Genomic DNA, 21,865 nt, shown 5'->3' on the forward strand with positions numbered 1-21,865 from the left:
ACAATCGTCTTACGTGGGTCCTGTGTTATTTATTCAACAACATACTCTGCTTTGACTGGTGAGGTGAATGAAAATTGAAAACCAAATGTATGGTCAAAATGACGGCTGTCAGTAGCGCTCGATGTAGAAAGTTCTCCTTTGATAGTGAGTGTGGTGGGCTGGCTGCTGCCGTAAATTTGACCAAATGAGAAGGAGCGAATCGGAGTAAGAGGTAGTGAGAGTGTGTGTGCATGCGTTTGCTTTCATAAGTTTCACGTAAGAAGCTGCAATCATAATGATCTTAATCATTGAAAATCTGTTTTTATCAATCAAATCAAAGTAGGTTTAAAAAAATCAAATCACTTTTTTGAAAACGTTTTGTTTCACTTGACTTGTGTGAACATGATTGATTACAAATTAAACACCAATAGCGGACCAAAGAGAATTTTTAATGATAAAACAGAGAAACAAATTAATATTACAATATTAAAAGAAAGCAAATAACAAAAATTAATATATTACTAAGGGCAAGCAATTAAACCGGTTTGCTACCTTGTTTAGATTTTGGCAGTACGAGACTGCATTGAAGTATTAATATTATATAAGATGAGAAAGTTGGATTCCAGGTTTTATAAATAGATAATTGTATAAAAGCTTAGTAGCCTATTTCATACTCAAAAGTTAATTCATGAGTTGAGGGTTATCTCAATCTTATACTCTTAGTCCAAGAATTTTTTATTAGTTGATATGGAATATTCTCCTCAACACCCCAATCGCGTGTAGGCCAATTTTAGTATATTCTCCTCAACACCCCAACCCCATCACGTGTCTTTTTGTGATCCTATTAAATATTTTAAACCCATACTATATAGATGCTATTTTGCATTTAAATTCTTCCGACAATGATCAAAACCAGAATTTTCAAGCAAATCACCAATGGCCATAAGGCAAAACAAATGGGCAGTTCTTCATCATTTATTTTGTCATTGATGTACGAAGAGTCGAGAGCATCTTTTTCATTTCTATTCTAACAAATTAAAAAAAATGTTATTTTAATTGAGGTAATTATTGAGATTTTATAACGTGTATAGAATAAGGGTCCCTCTATGATACTATAATTTTTTTCAGGCATCAATAATGTAAGAAATATGAATTATTAGATCTAATCAATGTTGCACATTATTTCTATTAATAAAAGTTTTTTTAATTACTTTTAAAATAGTATCACCGGTTAGTTACCAAACTGGTTAAAAGTATGATTTTAAATTAAAGAAAACAAAAAGAGATACCCTAAAGTACAATATCTCAAATTCTTTTATTCAAAATATGATTCTTGACAAGTATTGCTTATTCCGTAGTACATTGATGCCAAAGAATCTGAGCTAATCAATAATGTTAAAGATACCCTTAAAAAAAAAAAGGAAATGCCCTAAAATACAATATCTCAAGTTCTTTTATTTTAAATAGGGTTCTTGACAAATACTGCGTATTCCGAGCACATTGGCGCCAAAGAATCTCAGCTGTTATTGTTATTTTAGTCAATAATGTCAAAGATGGCGCCAAAGAATCTCAGCTGTTGTTGTTATTTTAGTCAATAATGTCAAAGATCCCAATATTTGAGTCCTAACTTGAGTTCTAATGCTATGTGTCACTTATTTATTGGATGATAGATTTCATAACTTGTAAAATTTCTTAACCATCATCTAATCGATGAATACCACATCAGTTGAAACTCAAATTGGGACACATAACTCTATTATAATTGATTTGATAGTGAATCCTTGTGAATTTGAGTCATAATGTTAAATTCTTCTTTTGGGGTCTGGTTTCTGAACCAACGAGTCTTTGGTGTAGAGTACTCTATACCAAATATGGCGTAGCTGACTCGGACTTCCCTCTTGGTTTACCAACTCGCAGTGGTTCGCATCTCTGGAAATCAATTGGAAAGGTTTGGTCGGATACTCTTAAAGGGCTTCAGTGGAATATAGGAAATGGTAGGAGGGTCCGTTTTTGGTTGGACTGTTGGGTTACTAAGCACAAGCCTTTGAGTTCATATGCGCTGGCTCCTATTCCTGTCGAGAGTTTAATGAATTTAGTTGTTGATTTTGTCGATACTAATGGTAACTGGCGTTGGGATTCTTTTGAACATCTCCTCCCGAATTGTATTATTTTAGGAATTGCAGCTGTTCAGCCACCAATGGAAGGAAAGGGCGATGATAAATTTTTTTGGGCCAATTCTCAACGGGGGGATTTCTCTATCAAGTCTGCCTATATGGCCATAACTGAAAACGAAACTGGTATAGAACACTCTCGGTGGAATGTTGAGTATTAGAAAATGTATATTTATAAAGGAGAAAACCGTCATTTTACATTTCAAGTCTTACTAACAACCCTTACTTTTATGTATTTAACCTTTTTGTGATTTAATTACATGTGTTTTATTTTAATTAAGATTTTATGTATTTTAGGGGCATCATAGTCATTTCACAATAAACGAGAAATCAGATGGCAAAACGGACATCACTTTTGAACTCAGGACGGTCGAAAACCTTAGGAGGAGCATAAAAGGAAAAATGGCACTGTTCACTTGTACGGTACTATTCACGTGTACGATACTGTATACGTTACTGTTCACGACACTGTTCACATAGACGGACCGATGATGTGGCATTGACTGATGACGTGGCGCAATCCTGAGCGTCCAAACTGTTTTTAATCCGATGGCCATGATTTACTCCATGTATCTATAAAAAGGGGGCCTCTCCCCCCTAATTTGATAGCTCTGAATCCATTTTTGGGATCCATTTTCTGTAATTCCCTCTCCATCTTGTATTTTCTTCGTATTTTAATAAATTCCTATTTTACCCCTAGTTCAATTATGAGTGGCTAATTTTCTTTCAAGCTTGGGTTGAAGGTGAAGTCTCAACATGTGTCATGGGCTTTATTTGATAAATTTATTTTCTCTTCCCCTCTAGTTTTTGTGGATGTTTTGACTTCTCGTCGACAAATAATACTAATCTTGTCTAGTACCGCCTTGGTTTCACCGGCCCTCTAGTACAAGGTTATTATTATTTGGCACGATAAGCCCTTCGCACCATATTGATTAGAGCGTGGTTCATGAGGTGTGGATTCCCCCCTCATGATTTAATTGGCATTAATACGGATTATTTAGCCCATGATGTATGTTGATACGGATCCAGATACCCAAGTACGTCAATTTAATAGATTTCTCTTCAATTTATTCTCGCCATTGCAAGTCCAATTTTAGAATTTATTATCGCCATTTCAATTCCAATTTTAGGATAATTTAAATCACTTCCACCACAATTCCAACCACCCATTTACAAAATTAATTCTATATATAATTAAAATCCACCTCCTCGTGGGATCGACACTCGTCACCATTAGTCTATACTACAATAGATTCGTGCGCTTGCGAGTACATTAAAATTTGCACAACATGGAACATTGCTTGGAAATGGAAGGGGCCGCCTCGTGTGCAAACCTTTATATGGCTTGCCCTTCATGATCGGTTGAAGACAAAAGCCGAAATTGGACGAAGGCACATCCATATTGACTGGACCTGTGACCATTGTGGGGTGGCATCAGAGACCACGCTTCATGTACTTCGTGACTGTTTTATGGCAAGAAGGTTATGAAACCAACTTCTCCCAAGTGAATGGCGTCAAGTTTTTTTCTCTTCAAATCTTATTGACTGGTTAACTCTTAATTTGAGAAGTAACCAATGCATGGAGAATGGTTTGGAGTGGTCTTGTATGTTTGGAGTCGCAATATGGAGACTATGGTTTTGGCGGAATCAGTACCAGTTTAATAAGGTTTCAACGGACTCACTTCGCATGGCTCAAGATGTTCTTATTCGTGCAGAAGAGATCACTAGCTCCAACAAGTCTGGCCTCAATGGTCCAACAAGAAAAGTGGAAAAGTGGATTAGGTGGCAACCCCCTGTATGGCCTTTGTGCAAACTTAACTCAGATGGTGCATGTAGAAGAAATGGGGGTTCGTTTGCTGGAGGAATTCTTCGGAACTCTAACGGGGATTGGGTTAGTGGCTTTGCAATGAACATTGGGTATTGTTCGGTCACAATTGCAGAACTATGGGGGGTTTATCAAGGTATGGTTATGGCTTGGGACCACGGTATTCGCTGGCTTCTTGTTGAAGTCGATAGTCAATGCGTTGTTCAAATGCTGAATAATCTTGAAGAAATGACTAATGAATACTCTCCGCTTGTTTCGTCCATCAAAGAGCTTATACACAGGAATTGGCACATTTATGTGAACCATGTTTACAGAGAGGCAAATTTTGCTGCAGACTCAATTGCGAATTACGCTTCCGACCTTCCAATTGGCCTTCACAATTTGAGTAGTCCCCCGGATTGTGTCATTCCTTTTCTTCTTCATGATATGTATGGGGTGGCTCACCCCCGAATAGTGTCCTTGTAGTTCTTTTAACAGAGCCCCTATTGAATCAAAAAAAAAAAATGATGCATAACTTGGTTCTATAAAAATGTAGCTCGTATGATGCCCACAATCGACCTAATCCTCTAGTTCTATAAAAATGATAAATACATCTCAATGCAAACAAACTGTAAAAGCTAGACAATTTTTTTTAAAAAAAATTAATGTAAAAATGATATATGCATTTCAAATTTTCAAACCAGCCATTTACTACAAACAGCAAAATGCAAAGAGGTAATAATGCATCAAAACAACACTTCCAAGATTTTATTGAAATCAGGTGATGACATTTTACAACCTTTGATTACTTCCATTATCAAATGAAAATATGGATTCTATTTATACTGTTCAAAAGGGTAAATTTATCTAATAAGTAACCATAGAAAGGTCAAGGCAAATTTATCTACACTACTAGAAAAATGGTCTTTACTGACATTAGAATAGTGTCAGTAATTACTTTTAGTGACACTTGTTAATTGCGTCAGTAATCTGGGAGTCAGAAAAATAGTGACACTTGTAATTGATGTTAGTGATTATTGTTACTATAGTATCACTAATATTATGATCCTATAGTATTAGTAATTGTTGATATAATATTAGTGTCTATGATTACTATTACCATGGTATCACTATTTAATTTATTTAGAAAAATAAAAATTTAAATTGTCTCATTACTAATTGATTTGTTGGTAAAATTAAAAGGCACCACAAATCTAAAAAAAAAAAAACACCTCGATTCATATTGCAAAATCTTTCAATTCATATTTAAATATTGGTAGTATATCTATTATTACAATTGTATCAAATACAAATTCAAACAAGTATTAAAGAAACATATAAATTCAGAATATATATCTCAAATATAGGAGCCCTGATTCATTTTCGGTGCCATGGAGCTAGACTAGTGAACTATTAAGCTTTCTTCAAAGGATGGCTGTTTCCAAGCCCACCTCTTGGTTTTGAAAGACACACAAGTAGACATTCGATTTGAGAAAAATACAAGTATTTAGTTGGCAACAAAATTTTCCTCAATGCCTCTACACCTTGAACTTCATTGTTTTCCCACCTACAAGTGTAACATATAGAATTAATTAGTATGCCAGACAAATTAAGTCTTGGACATTTACAATAAAAAATATACTCATACATTACATGATTATTGTATGCTACAAATAACTTGGCAACATATGCGGCCCACTCATCAAGAAGTTACGAAAGATCATCCATAATGTGTACTCATCACATCCAACTTCAAATCCAATTACTAACAAGTCAATATCACTAAAACAATAATCTGTAACCAACCACTCAACATTTTCTAGAAATTACGGAAAGCAAGAACATGGAAATAAACAGAACCAGCACATAGCACACCTAACAGTAATTACCGAAGATCCCTAACAAGCTCAGAATTGATATTAATCCTTTTCATCCTAAGTATTCTTAGGGTATCACTAATGAATTAAATAAGTATTCTTAAGAAAAAAATGTATAGTACCAAACTCTTGCAGTACTTTCCAATTTCCTATCAAATCTTCGAGACACAATTATAACAATCTGGGGTCAAAATACAACACCAGCTTTTTAGAAACTTCACTTCTGCAAAAAGAAACTAAACATAGTCAGTTATTAAGGTACAAGAATAAAAAATGGCTTAAGGTCATTGAGATGAAGAAACCAAAAGGAAATATTGAAGAAAGATCACTGGATCAATTACAAAGATCTCTCAATCATTCACTTAGACACGGTGCACTATCAATTATTTAAAAAATGGTGGAGCTTATTTTTTCTAAGGTGAACATTCTTTATATTTGTGGCTCAAAATAGCTACAAAAGTATAATTATATTCTCATTTTATGGGTAGAAAGTGAAGTCTATTAATAGAAATTCCAAATCCAAAATACAGGTACAGAATATAAGACAATAAAACATATATGCTATATTTTAATAAACCATCAAGAAATGATTGAATTAAGCATTACCTCAATGGGTTCAGCTACTCCCCATGGGAGACGAGAAAAAAATGCAAGTTTCATAAAAGTCGGCATGTGCTAGTTAGGAAGGATTTCTTTTGACTTCATCCACAGTTTGCTGAAGAATTTTGCTGCACATTTATAGAACAGAAAAAAAGTATTAAGATTAAAATTTTAAACCCTATTTGAAATTTAACCCCCAAGAAAAAAGTATAGAGACTAGATACATGAACTTCTTACATGTGCATGAATACTCCTAAGCTTCGTAGCTAAATGATAAATATTTTTTTTAATGAATTAAAGTTTGGGTTACCAAGCATGTAATTAATCTAACATAGGTGTTAACGCCCCCTGTAGACATAATGCAAGATTAAACTTTTCAAGTTTAAATAAAAGATACAAATTGCAAAACAAAGCCATGTTTTGTTTGTTTAAAGTCACTTAAATACATGTACATGTTCAGCAAGCCAACAAAACATGCCATAAACATTTTTCATTTTTCATGTCATTTCATTTTTTTTTAACTGATTCTGTAGGTTGTAATATCCAATTTGACGCAATAAATTAGTCTGTTTAATACACACCCCATGTCTTTGTACTCATCTCTCTTTTGGTTTCTTATACTTTGGGACATTTAACACATAACAATTGATACCTACATAAAACAATCTAGCAAATTGATGCGAGCAAATGAATTAATTGGGCAACTTACTGCTTTCATGGATGAAATAATGCAATCCTTACCAAGAGGGCTCACAGCGCTGGATGGCAACCTGCCAAATAGCAAATCAAGTAGAAGTCATCGTCTTTTCGTAACTTCTACAAAAATAGTACAAACATATTACATATTGGAGAATGCCAACAAGCCAAATAGCAAATCAAGGAAACCAAGACTATGGAGAATTCCAGATTACTTCAAATTTCTCCTTGTCCTCTCTTGTAAAAGCCTTTCTTGTAAATCAAATTCGGGACATGGTTTTCAGTTAATGGAATTTGGGAACTTAACTCCACAGGAAGTTGCATGTGATGTTGGATTAAATCGGAAATTTTTTTATTGTTGGATTAAATCTTTGAAAAGTGAAGTGTATGTGATTTTAATATGTGCTACATGGTTTCTTTTGTATAAAAATGATAAGTGTGAAGTGGATGCACCCAAATCTCTGTGCATGTACCCCAGATTAAAAAAAAAAAAAGATTCTGCAAATTACAGAGAATTTGCAGCTTCTAGTGAGTTACACTAGGCCATCTATACTATATATTGCCCCATCCAACAAAAAATATTTTATTTGGCCTAAACAAAGTAAATTACGGACATATAATAAAAGCATATCCAATAAACTAACGCAAGAGGACATAAAAATCTGAAATAGATTATTTCAATCTTTTTCCAATTATATTCCACACGTTTTGCCATTTATCATAAAATTAGTTAGATATTATCCACTCTATCAATCTTTCCTAAAGAAATAAAAAGAATTAATAAAGCATTGTTAAAGCATATCAATGAACATGATCAAATAAACTAAATTTTCTATGAAACTCATATTATTATTATTATTATTATTATTATTATTATTATTTATACATACAGTTCTAAAAGAGAAGCACCGTAAAATTTGTAAAATAAATCTTACTTTCTTTTAACTTTTTTCCCCTTTGTTTAGAAATCAAACTTTCTTGGGACCAAAATTTTACTTTATTATTTTCTGGGAGCCAAGTCAAAAAGGTAGGTTAGAGAGCAGAGTGTGTGAGTGTGAGAGAGAGATTTATTGAAAGGTAAATCAACAGACAACTTGTGATTAAGCTTTCATTTCATTTTTAATTGTTCTTTAATTGTTACTACTCTTGATTTTTCATTTCGTAAGCTACACATAGATTCATTCATTCATTCAATGTTAGATATAGATATATACAAGGTTGTTATGACGCGATACCCCATATGTTTGAAAAAATTACTCAACGAACCGGTGAATACCCATAAATATAATTGGTGACTGAAGATACACTTTAAGACTTGAAGAAGCAAGATTTGAAATCTAAAATTGTTGTTTTAACCTTTTAAGACTTGAAGAAGCAAGACTTGAAAAAGTAGACCTGGACATTGTGGCTAGAAGTCTTGAGAAGATTTTGTGGAGTATTAGCAGGCAGTGGCAGGGTATTGTGGTGGTGGGTAGCTAGCACGGCTGTCAATTTTGGTGGTTGGTTGGCTAGTGATGGCGCGGTGCCGCGTCGGTGACTTATGACAGCGGAGAGAGGCTTGACGCGGTGACGCATGATGGAAGCTTGACGGCGTGACAGAGAGGCTTGACGCAGTGACACTTGATGGAGGCTTGAAGCAGTGACACTTGATGGAGGCTTGATGGCGTGACGGAGAGGCTTGACGCGGTGATATAAAAGCGAGAGATCTGAGCCGGTGTTGGAGCACTGGATCGAGAGTAGCGGCGCTCTCTCTCTTTCAAAGTATTGTAATGTTAATTGTTAAGGACTTAGGGTTTGTTTTTGCGTCTTGTGAGTGTGTGGGGTGAGGTGTCATGTGTGAATGTGTGCGTGTGTTTTTGTTTTTGTTTTTTTTAACAGTTAGTGATACCTTAGTGTCATTACGAAAAATTATAATGGCTTTAGTTTAAAACTTAAAAGCTTAATTTTTATAGGTTTTGGGTTCGAGTTTTATCGGGAACAATATAATATTTACTTTAAATTTATTACAGATACTTTAGTGTCAGTAATCTCTGATGTTTAATTTAGAGACACCAGAGTATTAATATTTTGTGATACTTGTATGTTAAACACGGAAAATGGTCCATATATATGTAAATACTGATACTTTTTAATAAAGTGTCACGAACTAAGTATCAGTAAAGACCATTTTTCTAGTAGTGCTAAAAAATTTAAGATCAGTTGTAATATAGAGCACTTAGAAATTCAGTTTAAACATATACCAAATACAAGCAATAGTCAACAGAATTTTATAGATGATGACGATGGTGTGATGTGTGGGCAATGTTGTCATAACAATGTTCCAAGTCAACATATAAAGTAAAAGTACTTTAATTCATGCTAAATGTTTTGAATACGCGCGTTTACTTTAAATTTTATTATAAAAGTAGACGGCTTGAAAAATACAAGCTTTGGTGAGTATGCCAACTCAGAATTTTATACTACATACTAGCAATGGTCAACAGAATTTTATAGCAGATCTATTAATTAATTTAAGCCAAAATCTATAAATTAATTTAGACAAAATTTCTAAGTTATTATTAGGACTAGACAGTTCTTTGAAACTAATAATATTAATACACTAAGAAAAACCTTAGATTATATTAAAGAAATATTATCATATTCGAATAGTCAAATTAAGAGATTCCATAATATGAAAAGAAGTAGTTGAGTTAATACTATTATTAGGTATTGAAACTCCTAAACCAACTGAATTATAAATAAAAAGCACAGTTGATATACTAAAAATAGAAATAGAAAAAATATTACACAGAACACAAAGTAAATTGCAACAATAGTTGCATTCCATAAGTACATTACAACTAGAATAGGAGAAGTCTTAATAAAAATATTATATGTATAATTGACAATGTTGATGATAAGAATTAAATAATATTAATGGAAATAAAAAATTAATCAAATAATTAATTGTCTCCATTTTAATTACCGATTAAGATAGATTGATTGTAAATCAATATAATGATTGATTGATACAATGTAATGAAAAATAGGATAATAAGCTTAATAGCTTGCAATTAATAAAGAAAACGAACACTTTTCCACTTTAATTGTTGGGATAAGGGATGAAAGCACCGAATAGCTTAAATCCTTTCTCTTCATTTTCCATCACTTCTTTCTCCTCATTTTTCATCACTTTTTTAATTATATATATTGAAAGTGAGTGTACGTGGCTGCTGCCATACATTTTGACCAAATTGGACGTAAGAAACAGTGACAGTGTGCACGTGTGCTTGCATTCGCTTTTACTGGTTTCACATAAAAATCTGTAATGATAATGCTTCTAATCATTAACAATCTATTAATCAAATCAAAGCAGGTTAAAAAAAAAAATCAAATCAAATTATTAAGCTTTTGTTTCAGTTGACTTGTGTGTACATGATTTGATAAAAATTAAACACCGAAAGCGGACCAAACAGAATTGTTAACAGTAAGTGTTATAGGTTAGTTTAGTTGTTGGGAATAAGAGGAACATTATAATAAGCTTAATAGCTTCCAATTAATAAAACAGGATAATAAGCAAATCTCACTTCAAGAAGAAAAACAAGATAATTAATAAGCTTAATAGCTTCCAATTAATAAAGAAAGCGAACACTTGTCCACTTTAATTGTTGGGAATAATAGGAACATGATCGATAGTAACATTGAACATGACCGATAATAAATAAAGTTTATTATTACTGTAAAAGCTAGACAAGTTTTTTTTTTTTGGAAATTAATGCAAAATCTAGACAATGTAAACCCTAGATATCTATGAAGAAAGGGAGTTCAACAACTGCGATATTATTAATAGAATAGAAGTACATGCAGATAGATAGAAAATGAACTAAAATAGCATGAACGGACAAGCAATTCTGGAAAACCAGAATAATAATAAACTTTTTTTTTTTTTATTTTAAGTAAACAAATCTCACTTCAAGAAGAAAAACAGGATAATAAGCGTAATATATAGCATGCAATTAATAAAGAAAGCGAACACATTTCCACTTTAATTGTTGCTATAACCGATAATAGCACCGAATACCTTCACTTCTTTCTTCTCATTTTTTATCACTTCTTTCTCCTCATTTTCCATCACTTCTTTCTCCTCCTTTTTCATCCCTTTTTTAATCAATCTAATCTTGTACCTGCATGCTGATCCGGAAGCTCCATCTGTTTTCCTAGAAAACTCAACTTCATCACCAACTTCAGCTTGCTTATGCACAACAAAAGGACGCCAGGTGGCTTGGCTGATAACGGGTTTATCGTACTGTCCCTCCTGACGGATGCACAAGACGAATTTCCATTTTTTTCCATTCTCGTCCTCTACGTCCAAGACTTGATGGTATTGGCCAGCCGGGAATGGCGGGAATAAATTATTAAGCCAGCTGGACGTAACTGCCAGTCGAGTAGAAACATCCGATTCAGTTAGACTCTTTGAGTACACTGCCATTGCTTTGATGAGTTGAGATCCTTCGATATGAAATAAAGTTTACTTCTTGTGATCTGATCAAAGCATGCACCAGGGAGGTGAATTTATAACAGAGAAACCCAAGTCGACAAAATTGAACATCATTATCGAATCTTTTTTGCATTTCGTCGGCTGTTGAAACATTAATATTAACTTTCTATCAAATCTATCGTTATCATAGGTCTAACGCAAGTCGTCGTACGTGGGTCCTGTATTATTTATTCAACAACATACTCTGCTTTGACTGGTGAGGTGAAATTGAGAATCATCATATTCGTCTTTTCAAACGAAATATAATAAGTGGTTTCTTTTAAGTATTATCTAAACCAATTCAAATATGCGTAGTATTTAGGTAGATAAAATCCTTCCCAAAAATATCAACATCACTTGAAGAAACTTAATTAATTAATATTTGTGGATATATATTTTCAATGATGGATTAGAGAAATTAATTTGTTGGTGCATTCATTTTTGCCGTCACTTTTGATGATCGATCATCATCTTTCTTTTAAAACTTTGAATATTATGTTTTGCTGTCAAGTGATTGCCAGACATGAAAGTGCTCTTGATGTTACTGTCAACTGAATTGTACTTGTTTTCTGATATTTAAAATAGAAAAACCCAAGAAGCGACAAAATTTATGATCCATTCTTTAATTTGTTTTGTTTGACTAATTGAGTGAACAATATGAGTTGATCTTTTTAAACTCAACACCGATATGCTCACACCATTTATTTTTGAGAATATTCTTTATTTTGGCTTTATCCAAAACATGCAACATCTAACGGCAAACATGCAAGCGGAACATCGGACATGCAATAACGGACGTTAAACATGCAACCTGCAACACTGCACGTGAAATATACAACTTATGACGTAAAGTTTGCAACTTCGACGTCAAACATGAAACGGACGAGAATATTCGAGAATATTCTTTATTTTGGCTTTATCCAAAAGATGCAACATCCGACGTCAAACATGAAACCCGAACGTCCGACATGCAACATCAGACGTTAAACATGAAACTTACAACATTTCACGTAAAATAGTAATTTATTACAATTTAACTCGCTTTGATTTTTATTCTAAGACAAAGTAAACACATAAATGATAATACAACTAATTCTAATTACAATTTATGTAGTTCAAGTAAATAAATTATTATGATTTTAATTCCTTATTTTGCAACTATTTCGATTCTATCTCATTATATTTCTAGCTAATTTCAATTCTTTTGTAGTGAATGCACTATAAAATTTGTAATACTTATGAATAAATTATAAATAATATAGAGTGGTCTAATTAAATATAAATTGGTTTATAATTTTATAGGACAGTTGTTAGGGGACCCTCTATATTATTAACATTTCTGGGGCTGTTGAAACAATAACCTTTCTATCAAATCTTGTTTCATTTTTTCTTCGCATTGTCTAACGTAAGGTACAGCCTGGCCCTACTAGGGTCTACCGCTGGTAGAGCGAGCTGTACCTTACGATTAAGGTAGCAGCCCCCTTCGATCAAATCATGTTTCTTCTCTTTTATCGCTATCATAGGTCTAACACAATTGTCTGTGGGTCCCGTGTTATTTATTCAACAACATGCTCTGCTTTGATTGACAAAAATGATTTGTGATGATTACCAGCACCCAAATCACAGGCCGTCTTTTGTATTCTATTTTTAGGAGCTTGCTAACTTACAGATTCTGTAAGTTACAGCTCACTCACAAACTTGGTTGTGGGTCCCACTCGGGCCCACAGCCAAACACTATTTAACACTATTCATGTGAGGGCTGTTACTTACAGAATCTGTAAGTTAGCCCTCTCCCTATTTTTAAGTGCTTAAATATTCTTCTGAATCTTTAATTATTGGCTGCGGTCATCCTAAAAAATAAAAAAAATGACGTTGACGTAAAGTGAAAAAAGAAACGAATACTGCATTTTGTCCTACGATTAAAAGTTATAATTCTATTTGAGTATTGACTGGGGCAGATGTACTTGGAAGTAAGAAATAGTGAAAGTGTGCATATGTACTTGTGTTTTCTTTTATTGGTCTCACGTAAAAATCTGTAATGATAATGCTCTTAATCATTAACAATCTATTAATCAAATCAAAGTACGTTTGAAAAAAAGTCAAATCAAATTATGTAACCTTATGTTTCAGTTGACTTGTGTGTACGTGATTTGAAAAAAATTAAACACCAAAAGCCGACCAAACAGAATTGTTATAGTTTAGTTTAGTTTGTTTGGTTTTTGTCGATACCGATCTGTATTGAAGTATTAACGCTATTTAACTGGAGAAAGTTGGATTTTGGAAGCTAATGACCTACCACATACTTACGTGAGTTTAAGTGATTTGAATTGAAAGAATTGGTTGAAAAAATAAAATCAACGGATGATAACACTTGTGATGCTTTTACCGAATCATTCTCTATTAATTGTTATACAATAATACATAGTATTATTTCTTTTTTATTAGTTTAATAATTTCATTCTACCCAATCATTTTGAAGGGTTAGGCTGTTTTATACTCTCTTCTTTTGGAATACAAGGAGAGTTCGTAGTGGCGTAGTTGTGTTACCATGCATAAGATGTTAGCCTTATAAAATTATAGATAATGGAGCGTGTCAATTACTTGGAATATTAGCTTATGGAAACCCTTACTGTAAAAGCTAGACAACTTTTTCTTTCTAATTAATGTAAAAGCTAGACAATAGAAACCCTAAATATACATGAGGAGAGAGAGTTGAACAATTACGATATTTGAACAACGGCATTATTATTAATAGAAAAGAACTACATGAAGATGGATGGAAAATGAACTAAAATAGCATGAACGGACAAGCAGAAAAACAGGATAATAAGCGTAATAGCATGCAATTAATAAAGAAAGCGAACACATTTCCACTTTAATTGTTGCTATAACAGATAATTGCACCGAATAACTTCACTTCTTTCTTCTCATTTTTTATCACTTCTTTCTCCTCATTTTTCATCATTTCTTTCTTCTCATTTTTCACCACTCTAATCTTGTACCTGCCTGCTGTTTTCCTAGAAAACTCAACTCCATCACCAACTTCAGCTTGCTTTTCCACAACAAAAGGATGCCAGGTGCCTTGGCTGATATAGGGTTTCTCGTACTGTCCCCGACGGATGCACAAGGAGAATCCCGAATTTTTTCCATTCTCGTCCTCTACAACCAAGTGTTGATCGTATTGGCCAGCTGGGAATGCCGGAAAAAAACGTCTAAGACTGCTGGCATTGACTTCCAGCCGAGTAGAAACATCTGTTGGAGAAAGAGTCTTTGAGTAGACCGCCATTGCTTTGATGAGTTGAGTTGCTATGATATCAAATAAACTTCACTGGTTTCATCACTCTAATCCTGTACCTGAAGGCTGATCCGATAGCTCCAGCTCTTTCCTTAATAAACACAACTAGATCTCCCACTTTAGCTTGCTTGCTCATAACAAAACCAAGCCAGCCAGCAGATATAGTGGGTTTCCTGTACGGTCCCTGACGGATGAACAAGCGGAATGGCCATCGTTCTCCGTTCTCGTCCTCCACGACCAAGTTTTGACTGTATTGTCCAGCTTCGAATGCCGGGAAAAATTCATCAATTGTGTTGGACTCAACTGCCAGCCGAGTAGAAACATCCGTTTCAGTTAGAATCTTCGAATACACTTCCATTGCTTTGATGAATTTTGATCCTTCGATATCAAATAAATTGTACTTGCTGTTGTCTGATCAAAGCATGCACAAGGGGTTTATATTTATAATAGAAAAGCCAAGAAGCCACAAAATTGAAAATCATTATCAAATCTTTTTGGCATTTTATATTATTTAACATTTCTTCGGCTGTTGAAACAATAGCTTTTCTATCAAATCACGTTTCTTCACTTTTATCGCTATCACAGGTCTAACACAATTGTCTGTGGGTCCCGTGTTATTTATTCAACAACATGCTCTGCTCTGATTGACAAAAATGATTTGTGAGGATTGCCAGCACCTAAATCACAGGCCGTCTTTTTGTGAAATGGAATATTCTTTTCAATCTTTAATTCTTGGTTTCGGTCATCCTAGAAAAAAAAAAAAAAATGACGTTGACGTAAAGTGAAAAAAGAAACCAATGCTGCATTTTGTCCTACTATTAAAAGTTATAATTCTATTTGAGTATTGACTGGTGAGGTGAATGAAAATTGAGAATCATCATATTCGTCGTTACAAACCAAATATAATGAGTGATTTCTTGTAACTATTATCCAAACCAATTCATATATGTGCATAGTTCGTAGGTAGATTAATTTCTTTATTCGGAAAGATCTATGCAATATCAAGTATAACTTTCTTTTAATTGTTATAGGCATGTCTCTGAAACGACAATAAAGATCCTTCCCAAAAATATCAACATCTATAAAAGAAACTTAATTAATTAATATTTGGTGGATATATATATTTTCAGTGAAGGATTTGAGAAATTAATTTGTTGGCGTATTTATTTTTACAGTCACTTTTAATCATCATCATTTTTGAAAACCTTGAATATTACGTGCTGCTGTCAAATGATTGCCAGACAAGAAAGTGCTCTTGATGTTGATGTAGAAAGTTCATTGGAAGTGATTGTAAGTGGATGCAGCCATAAATTTTGACCAAACCGGAAGTAAGAGATAGTGACAGTGTGCATGTGTACTTGCGTTTTCTTTTATAGGTTTCACGTGAAAATCTGTAATGATAATGCTCTCAATCATTAACAATCTATTAATCAATCAAAGAAGGTTTGAAAACAAATCAAATCAAATTTTGTAAGCTTTATGTTTCAGTTGACTTATGTGAACATGAATTGATAAAAAGTTATGCGCCAAAGGACGACCAAACAGAATTGTCAATGATAAGCGTTATAGGTTTAGTTTAGTGTTTTTTGGTTTCTGTGGGTACCGATCTGAATTGAAGTATTAATGTTATCTATAACTTGAGAAAGTTGGATTTCGGAAGTTCACGACTCTTAACTCTTGTGAGTTAAGTGATTGCCAGACAAGAAAGTGCTCTTGATGTTGATGTATTCTTTGAAAAACTATTAAAAAAAATTATATATATTGAAAGTGAGTGTGCGTGCATGGCTGCTGCCATACATTTTGACAAAATTGGACGTAAGAGACAGTGACAGTGGGCACGTGTGCTTGCGTTCGCTTTTACTGGTTTCACATAAAAATCTGTAATGATAATGCTTTTAATCATTAACAATCTATTAATCAAATCAAATTGTGTAGGCTTTTGTTTCAGTTGACTTGTGTGTACGTGATTTGAAAAAAATTAAACACCAAAAGCCGACCAAACAGAATTGTTATTGGTAAGTGTTATAGGTTAGTTTTGTTTGTTTGGTTTTTGTCGATACCGATCCGTATTGAAGTATTAACGCTATTTAACTGGAGAAAGTTGGATTTTGGAAGCTCATGACCTACCACATACTTACGTGAGTTTAAGTGATTTGAATTGAAAGAATTGGTTGAAAAATAAAATCAACTCATGAAAACACTTGTGATGCTTTTACCCAATCATTCTCTTCAAACTATAACAAATTTTTTCTTTTTCTTTTTTCTTTTTTTTATATATGAATCTTGACTATTCAAGAGGAATTTATTGAAATATAAAGAGAGTATGTCGTGGCGTGGCTGTGGTACCATACATAAGATGTTGGCCTTTAAGATTATAGATCATGAAGCACATGTCAATTACTTGGAATATTAGCTTATGGAAACCCTTACTGTAAAAGCTAGACAATAGAAACCCTAGACATACATGAGGGGAGAGAGTTGAACAATTGCGATAGCTGAACAACTACAAATTATTAATAGAAAAGAACTACATGAAGATGGATAGAAAATGAACTAAAATAGCATGAACGTACAAGCAATTATGGAAAACCAGAATAATAACAAACTTTTTTTATTTTATTTTAAGTAAACAAATCTCAGTTCAAGAAGAAAAACAGGATAATAAGCGTAATAGCATGCAATTAATAAAGAAAGCGAACACATTTCCACTTTAATTGTTGCTATAACCGATAATAGCACCGAATAGCTTCACTTCTTTCTTCTCATTGTTTATCACTTCGTTCTCCTCATTTTCCATCACTTCTTTCTCCTCCTTTTTCATCCCTTTTTTAATCAATCTAATCTTGTACCTGCATGCTGATCCAGAAGCTCCATCTGTTTCCCTAGAAAACTCAACTGCATCACCAACTTCTGCTTGCTTTTCCTCAACAAAAGGACGCCAGGTGGCTTGGCTGATAAAGGGTTTCTCGTACTGTCCCTGACGGATGCACAAGACGAATTTCCAATTTTTTCTATCCTCGTCCTCTACGTCCAAGACTTGACGGTATTGCCCTGCTTCGAATGCCGGAAAAAAACCTCTAAGACGGTTGGCATTAACTTCCAGCCGAATAGAAATATCTGTTGGAGTTAGAGTTTTTAAATACACTGCCATTGCTTTGATGAGTTGAGATCCTTCGATATCAAATAAATTGTACTTGTTGTGATCTGATCAAAGGATGAGCCAGGGGGTGAATTTATATGAAAAGCCCAAGAGCCGACAAAATTGAACATCATTATCAAATCTTTTTTGCATTTCGTCGGCTGTTGAAACATTAATATTAACTTTCTATCAAATCTATCGTTATCATAGGTCTAACGCAAGTCGTCGTACGTGGGTCCTGTGTTATTTATTCAACAACATACTCTGCTTTGACTGGTGAGGTGAAATTGAGAATCATCATATTCGTCTTTTCAAACGAAATATAATAAGTGGTTTCTTTTAAGTATTATCTAAACCAATTCAGATATGCGTAGTATTTAGGTAGATAAAATCCTTCCCAAAAATATCAACATCACCGGAAGAAACTTAATTAATTAATATTTGTGGATATATATTTTCAGTGATGGATTAGAGAAATTAATTTGTTGGTGCATTCATTTTTACTGTCACTTTTGATGATCGATCATCATCATTTTTTAAAACTTTGAATATTGTGTTTTGCTGTCAAGTGATTGCCAGACAGAAAAGTGCTCTTGATGTTGCTGGCAACTGAATTGTACTTGTTTTCTGATATTTAAAAGAGAAAAACCCAAGAAGCGACAAAATTTATGATCCATTCTTTAATTTGTTTTGTTTGACTAATTGAGTGAACAATATGAGTTGATCTTTTTAAACTCAACACCGATATGCTCACACCATTTAGGACCACTATAAAATAAATTACTGTAGCTTCAAAACACACGCACTCGTCTTGCTCAAACGCAAGCGCAGACCACACACACTCGTCTATAATTGTACTTTATTGATTATATGTACGTCTCTTAAACAAAAGTTGAGATCCTTCGCAAAATATCAACGTCGTTGAAGAAACTTCATTACCATTATTAGTTTTTAGTGAAAGAAAAGTGCTCTTGATGTAGAAAGTTCTCCTTTGATAGTGAGTGTGGTTGGCTGGCTGCTGCCGTAAATTTGACCAAACGAGAAGGAGCGAATCGGAGTAAGAGGTGGTGAGAGTGTGTGCGCATGCGTTTGCTTTCATAAGTTTCACGTAAGAATCTGCAATAATAATGATCTTAATCATTAAAAATCTGTTTTTATCAATCAAATCAAAGTAGGTTTTAAAAAATCAAATCGCTTTTCTAAAAACTTTTTGTTTCAGTTGACTTGCGTGAACATGATTGATTACAAATTAAAAACCAAAAGGTGACCAAAGAGAATTATTAATGATAAAACAGAGAAAAGAAATTAATATTACAATATTAAAAGAAAGCACATAACAAAAATTAATATACTACTAAGGGCAAGCATGCAATTAAACCTGTTTGCTACCTTTTTTAGATTTTGGCGGTAGGAGACTGAATTGAAGTATTAATACTATTTAAGATGAGAAAATTGGATTCACGGTTTTATAAAATTTTGTTCAGCCCCCTATACTATATATTATTTACAATTTATTCTTAAGTATTATAAAAATTTTTGGATTGTAAAATTTCGTTCAACCTCTTGCACTCTGTTTTATTTCATTGAAGCCTCTAGAGTTCCAATTCGCCCACGTAATTTTAAATTCCCAAAATAGCTTCCATTTAACTCGCTTTGATTTTTATTCTAAGACAAAGTAAACATATAAATGATAATACAGCTAATTCTAATTATAATTCATGTAGTTCAAATAAATAAATTATTATGATTTCAATTCCTCATTTTGTAACTATTTCGATTCTAACTCATTATATTTCTAGCTAATTTCAATTTCTTTTTAGTGAATACATTATAAAATTTGTAATACTTGTGAATAAATTGTAAATAATTTAGAGTGGTCTAATTAAATATAAAGTGGTTTATGATTTTATAGGACAGTTGTTAGGGGACCCTCTATATTATTAACATTTTTGGGACTGTTGAAACAATAACCTTTCTATCAAATCTTGTTTCATTTTTTCTTCACATTGTCTAATGTAAGGCTATACCTTACGATTAAGGTAGCAATCCCCTTCGATCAAATCATGTTTCTTCTCTTTTATCGCTATCATAGGTCTAACACAATTGTCTGTGGGTCCCGTGTTATTTATTCAACTGCGCCGATATTCTCACAAACCTAAGCACAAAGCTTTGCACAAAACGGTTCGTTTTGTGCAAAGTATAAAAGTCATTTACACTTACAAGCAGCAACATCACACACGCACGGAACAAAGAGTGCAACAACATTTCACTCGTCTCTCTCTCTCTCTCTCTCTCTCTCATTCTCCCTCTTTTATCCCCCACTAGACCGCAGTGCAGCAACCATGCTAATGCTCATGATGTTACAAATTATACAAAGCTTCCCATTCAGAGGAACAATTGCTGCAGTCCTTGGCAATCATAAGCAATTTTGAAGAACCCAATCAAACAAAACTGAGAAGGTCCCTCATGTAAGAAGTAAATTCAAGCAACCATAAGCAAAGCAATCAACATTAATCACCAAATTAATATATGCTCTGTATAATAATTTGAAGACCACGATATCCTTAATAAGAATAATAACCATTCAAAATCTATGAGGTCTCAAAAATATATTAATTAATCTTTAAAAATTAAGCAGTCTGCATCTTTAATTACAAATTAATCTTTAATCAATTAAGCCGATTGTGTTGGGAGTTAGAGAGCGATGCAGTTGAGATCGAGAGAATGAAGACAACGGAGCCGAGAGCGTGAGGAAGATTGGAGCAGAGAGAGTGAGGGAGACCAGGGCTGAGAGAGTGAGGGAGATCGAAGTCCAGGAAGCCAGCTAGATGCTTCAAGCGAGAGACGAGAGAGCCGTCACTGTTGCTGCGTCGTGAGGGAGAACGGAGCTGATATCAAGCTTGTGTGCACACAGGAAAGAGAGAAAAATGTTGCTGTGTGGTGGGGGAGAAAAGAGGGAGACGGGAGAGAGAGATGGGAGGAACGTTGCTGCAGGATTTGTTACGTGCGTGTGTGGCGTTGTTGCTTGCACGTGTGAATGGCTTTTATACTTTGTACAAAACGAACCGTTTTGTGCAAAGCTTTGTGCAGAGCATTGTGAGAACATCATTTTCCTTTATTCAACAACATGCTCTACTTTGATTGACAAAAATGATTTGTGATGATTACCAGCACCCAAATCAAAGGCCGTCTTTTGTATAATGGAATATTCTTCTGAATCTTTAATTATTGGCTGCGGTCATCTAAAAAAAAAAAAAAAAATGACGTTGACGTAAAGTGAAAAAAGAAACGAATACTGCATTTTGTCCTACGATTAAAAGTTATAATTCTATTTGAGTATTGACTGGTGAGGTGAATCAAAATTGAGAATCATCATATTCGTCGTTACAAACCAAATATAATGAGTGATTTCTTATAACTATTATCCAAACCAATTCATATATGTGCACAGTTTGTAGGTAGATTAATATCTTTATTCAGAAAGATCTATGCAATATCAAGTATAACTTTCTTTTAATTGTTATAGGCATGTCTCTGAAACGACAATATCAACATCTATAAAAGAAACTTAATTAATTAATATTTGGTGGATATATATATTTTCAGTGAAGGATTTGATAAACTAATTTGTTGGTGCATTTATTTGAAAACTTTGAATATTACGTGTTGCTGTCGAATGATTGCCAGACCAAAAAGTGCTCTTGATTTTGATGTCGAAAGTTCTTTGGAAGTGAGTGTACGTGGACGCAGCCATAAATTATGACCAAACTGGAAGTAAGAGATAGTGAC

At 33.6% G+C, this 21,865-nt stretch overlaps 2 protein-coding genes across 41 annotated transcripts in view; one reads left to right on the plus strand and one right to left on the minus strand.

Moving 5' to 3' along the window:
* LOC102606924 (glutathione S-transferase zeta class-like) overlaps nucleotides 1–21,865 on the plus strand; it is a 102,845-nt gene that overhangs the window by 54,193 nt on the left and 26,787 nt on the right. The gene's annotated exons all lie outside the window — the stretch shown is intronic.
* LOC102618496 (uncharacterized) lies at nucleotides 5,191–8,987 on the minus strand. 40 transcript variants are annotated; one of them, XR_008054540.1, is made up of 5 exons: nucleotides 8,483–8,987; nucleotides 7,140–7,200; nucleotides 6,437–6,529; nucleotides 5,953–6,053; nucleotides 5,191–5,520 (listed from the first exon to the last, which is right to left on the minus strand). XR_008054540.1 is itself a non-coding variant. In XM_052440530.1 (4 exons), the coding sequence occupies exons 1-4, from the start codon at nucleotides 8,527–8,529 to the stop codon at nucleotides 5,367–5,369; spliced, it is 321 nt and encodes a 106-aa protein (XP_052296490.1). In that variant the 5' UTR covers nucleotides 8,530–8,980; the 3' UTR covers nucleotides 5,191–5,366. The 40 variants fall into 40 exon arrangements, 3 of the variants coding, with proteins under 3 accessions (XP_052296490.1, XP_052296491.1, XP_052296489.1); XR_008054531.1 differs by having other exon boundaries at nucleotides 6,437–6,558; XR_008054544.1 differs by having other exon boundaries at nucleotides 5,953–6,066; nucleotides 7,172–7,246; nucleotides 8,522–8,986.

The sequence above is a fragment of the Citrus sinensis genome, chromosome 5, assembly GCF_022201045.2.
Source record: "Citrus sinensis cultivar Valencia sweet orange chromosome 5, DVS_A1.0, whole genome shotgun sequence".
Classification (NCBI taxonomy): domain Eukaryota; kingdom Viridiplantae; phylum Streptophyta; class Magnoliopsida; order Sapindales; family Rutaceae; genus Citrus; species Citrus sinensis.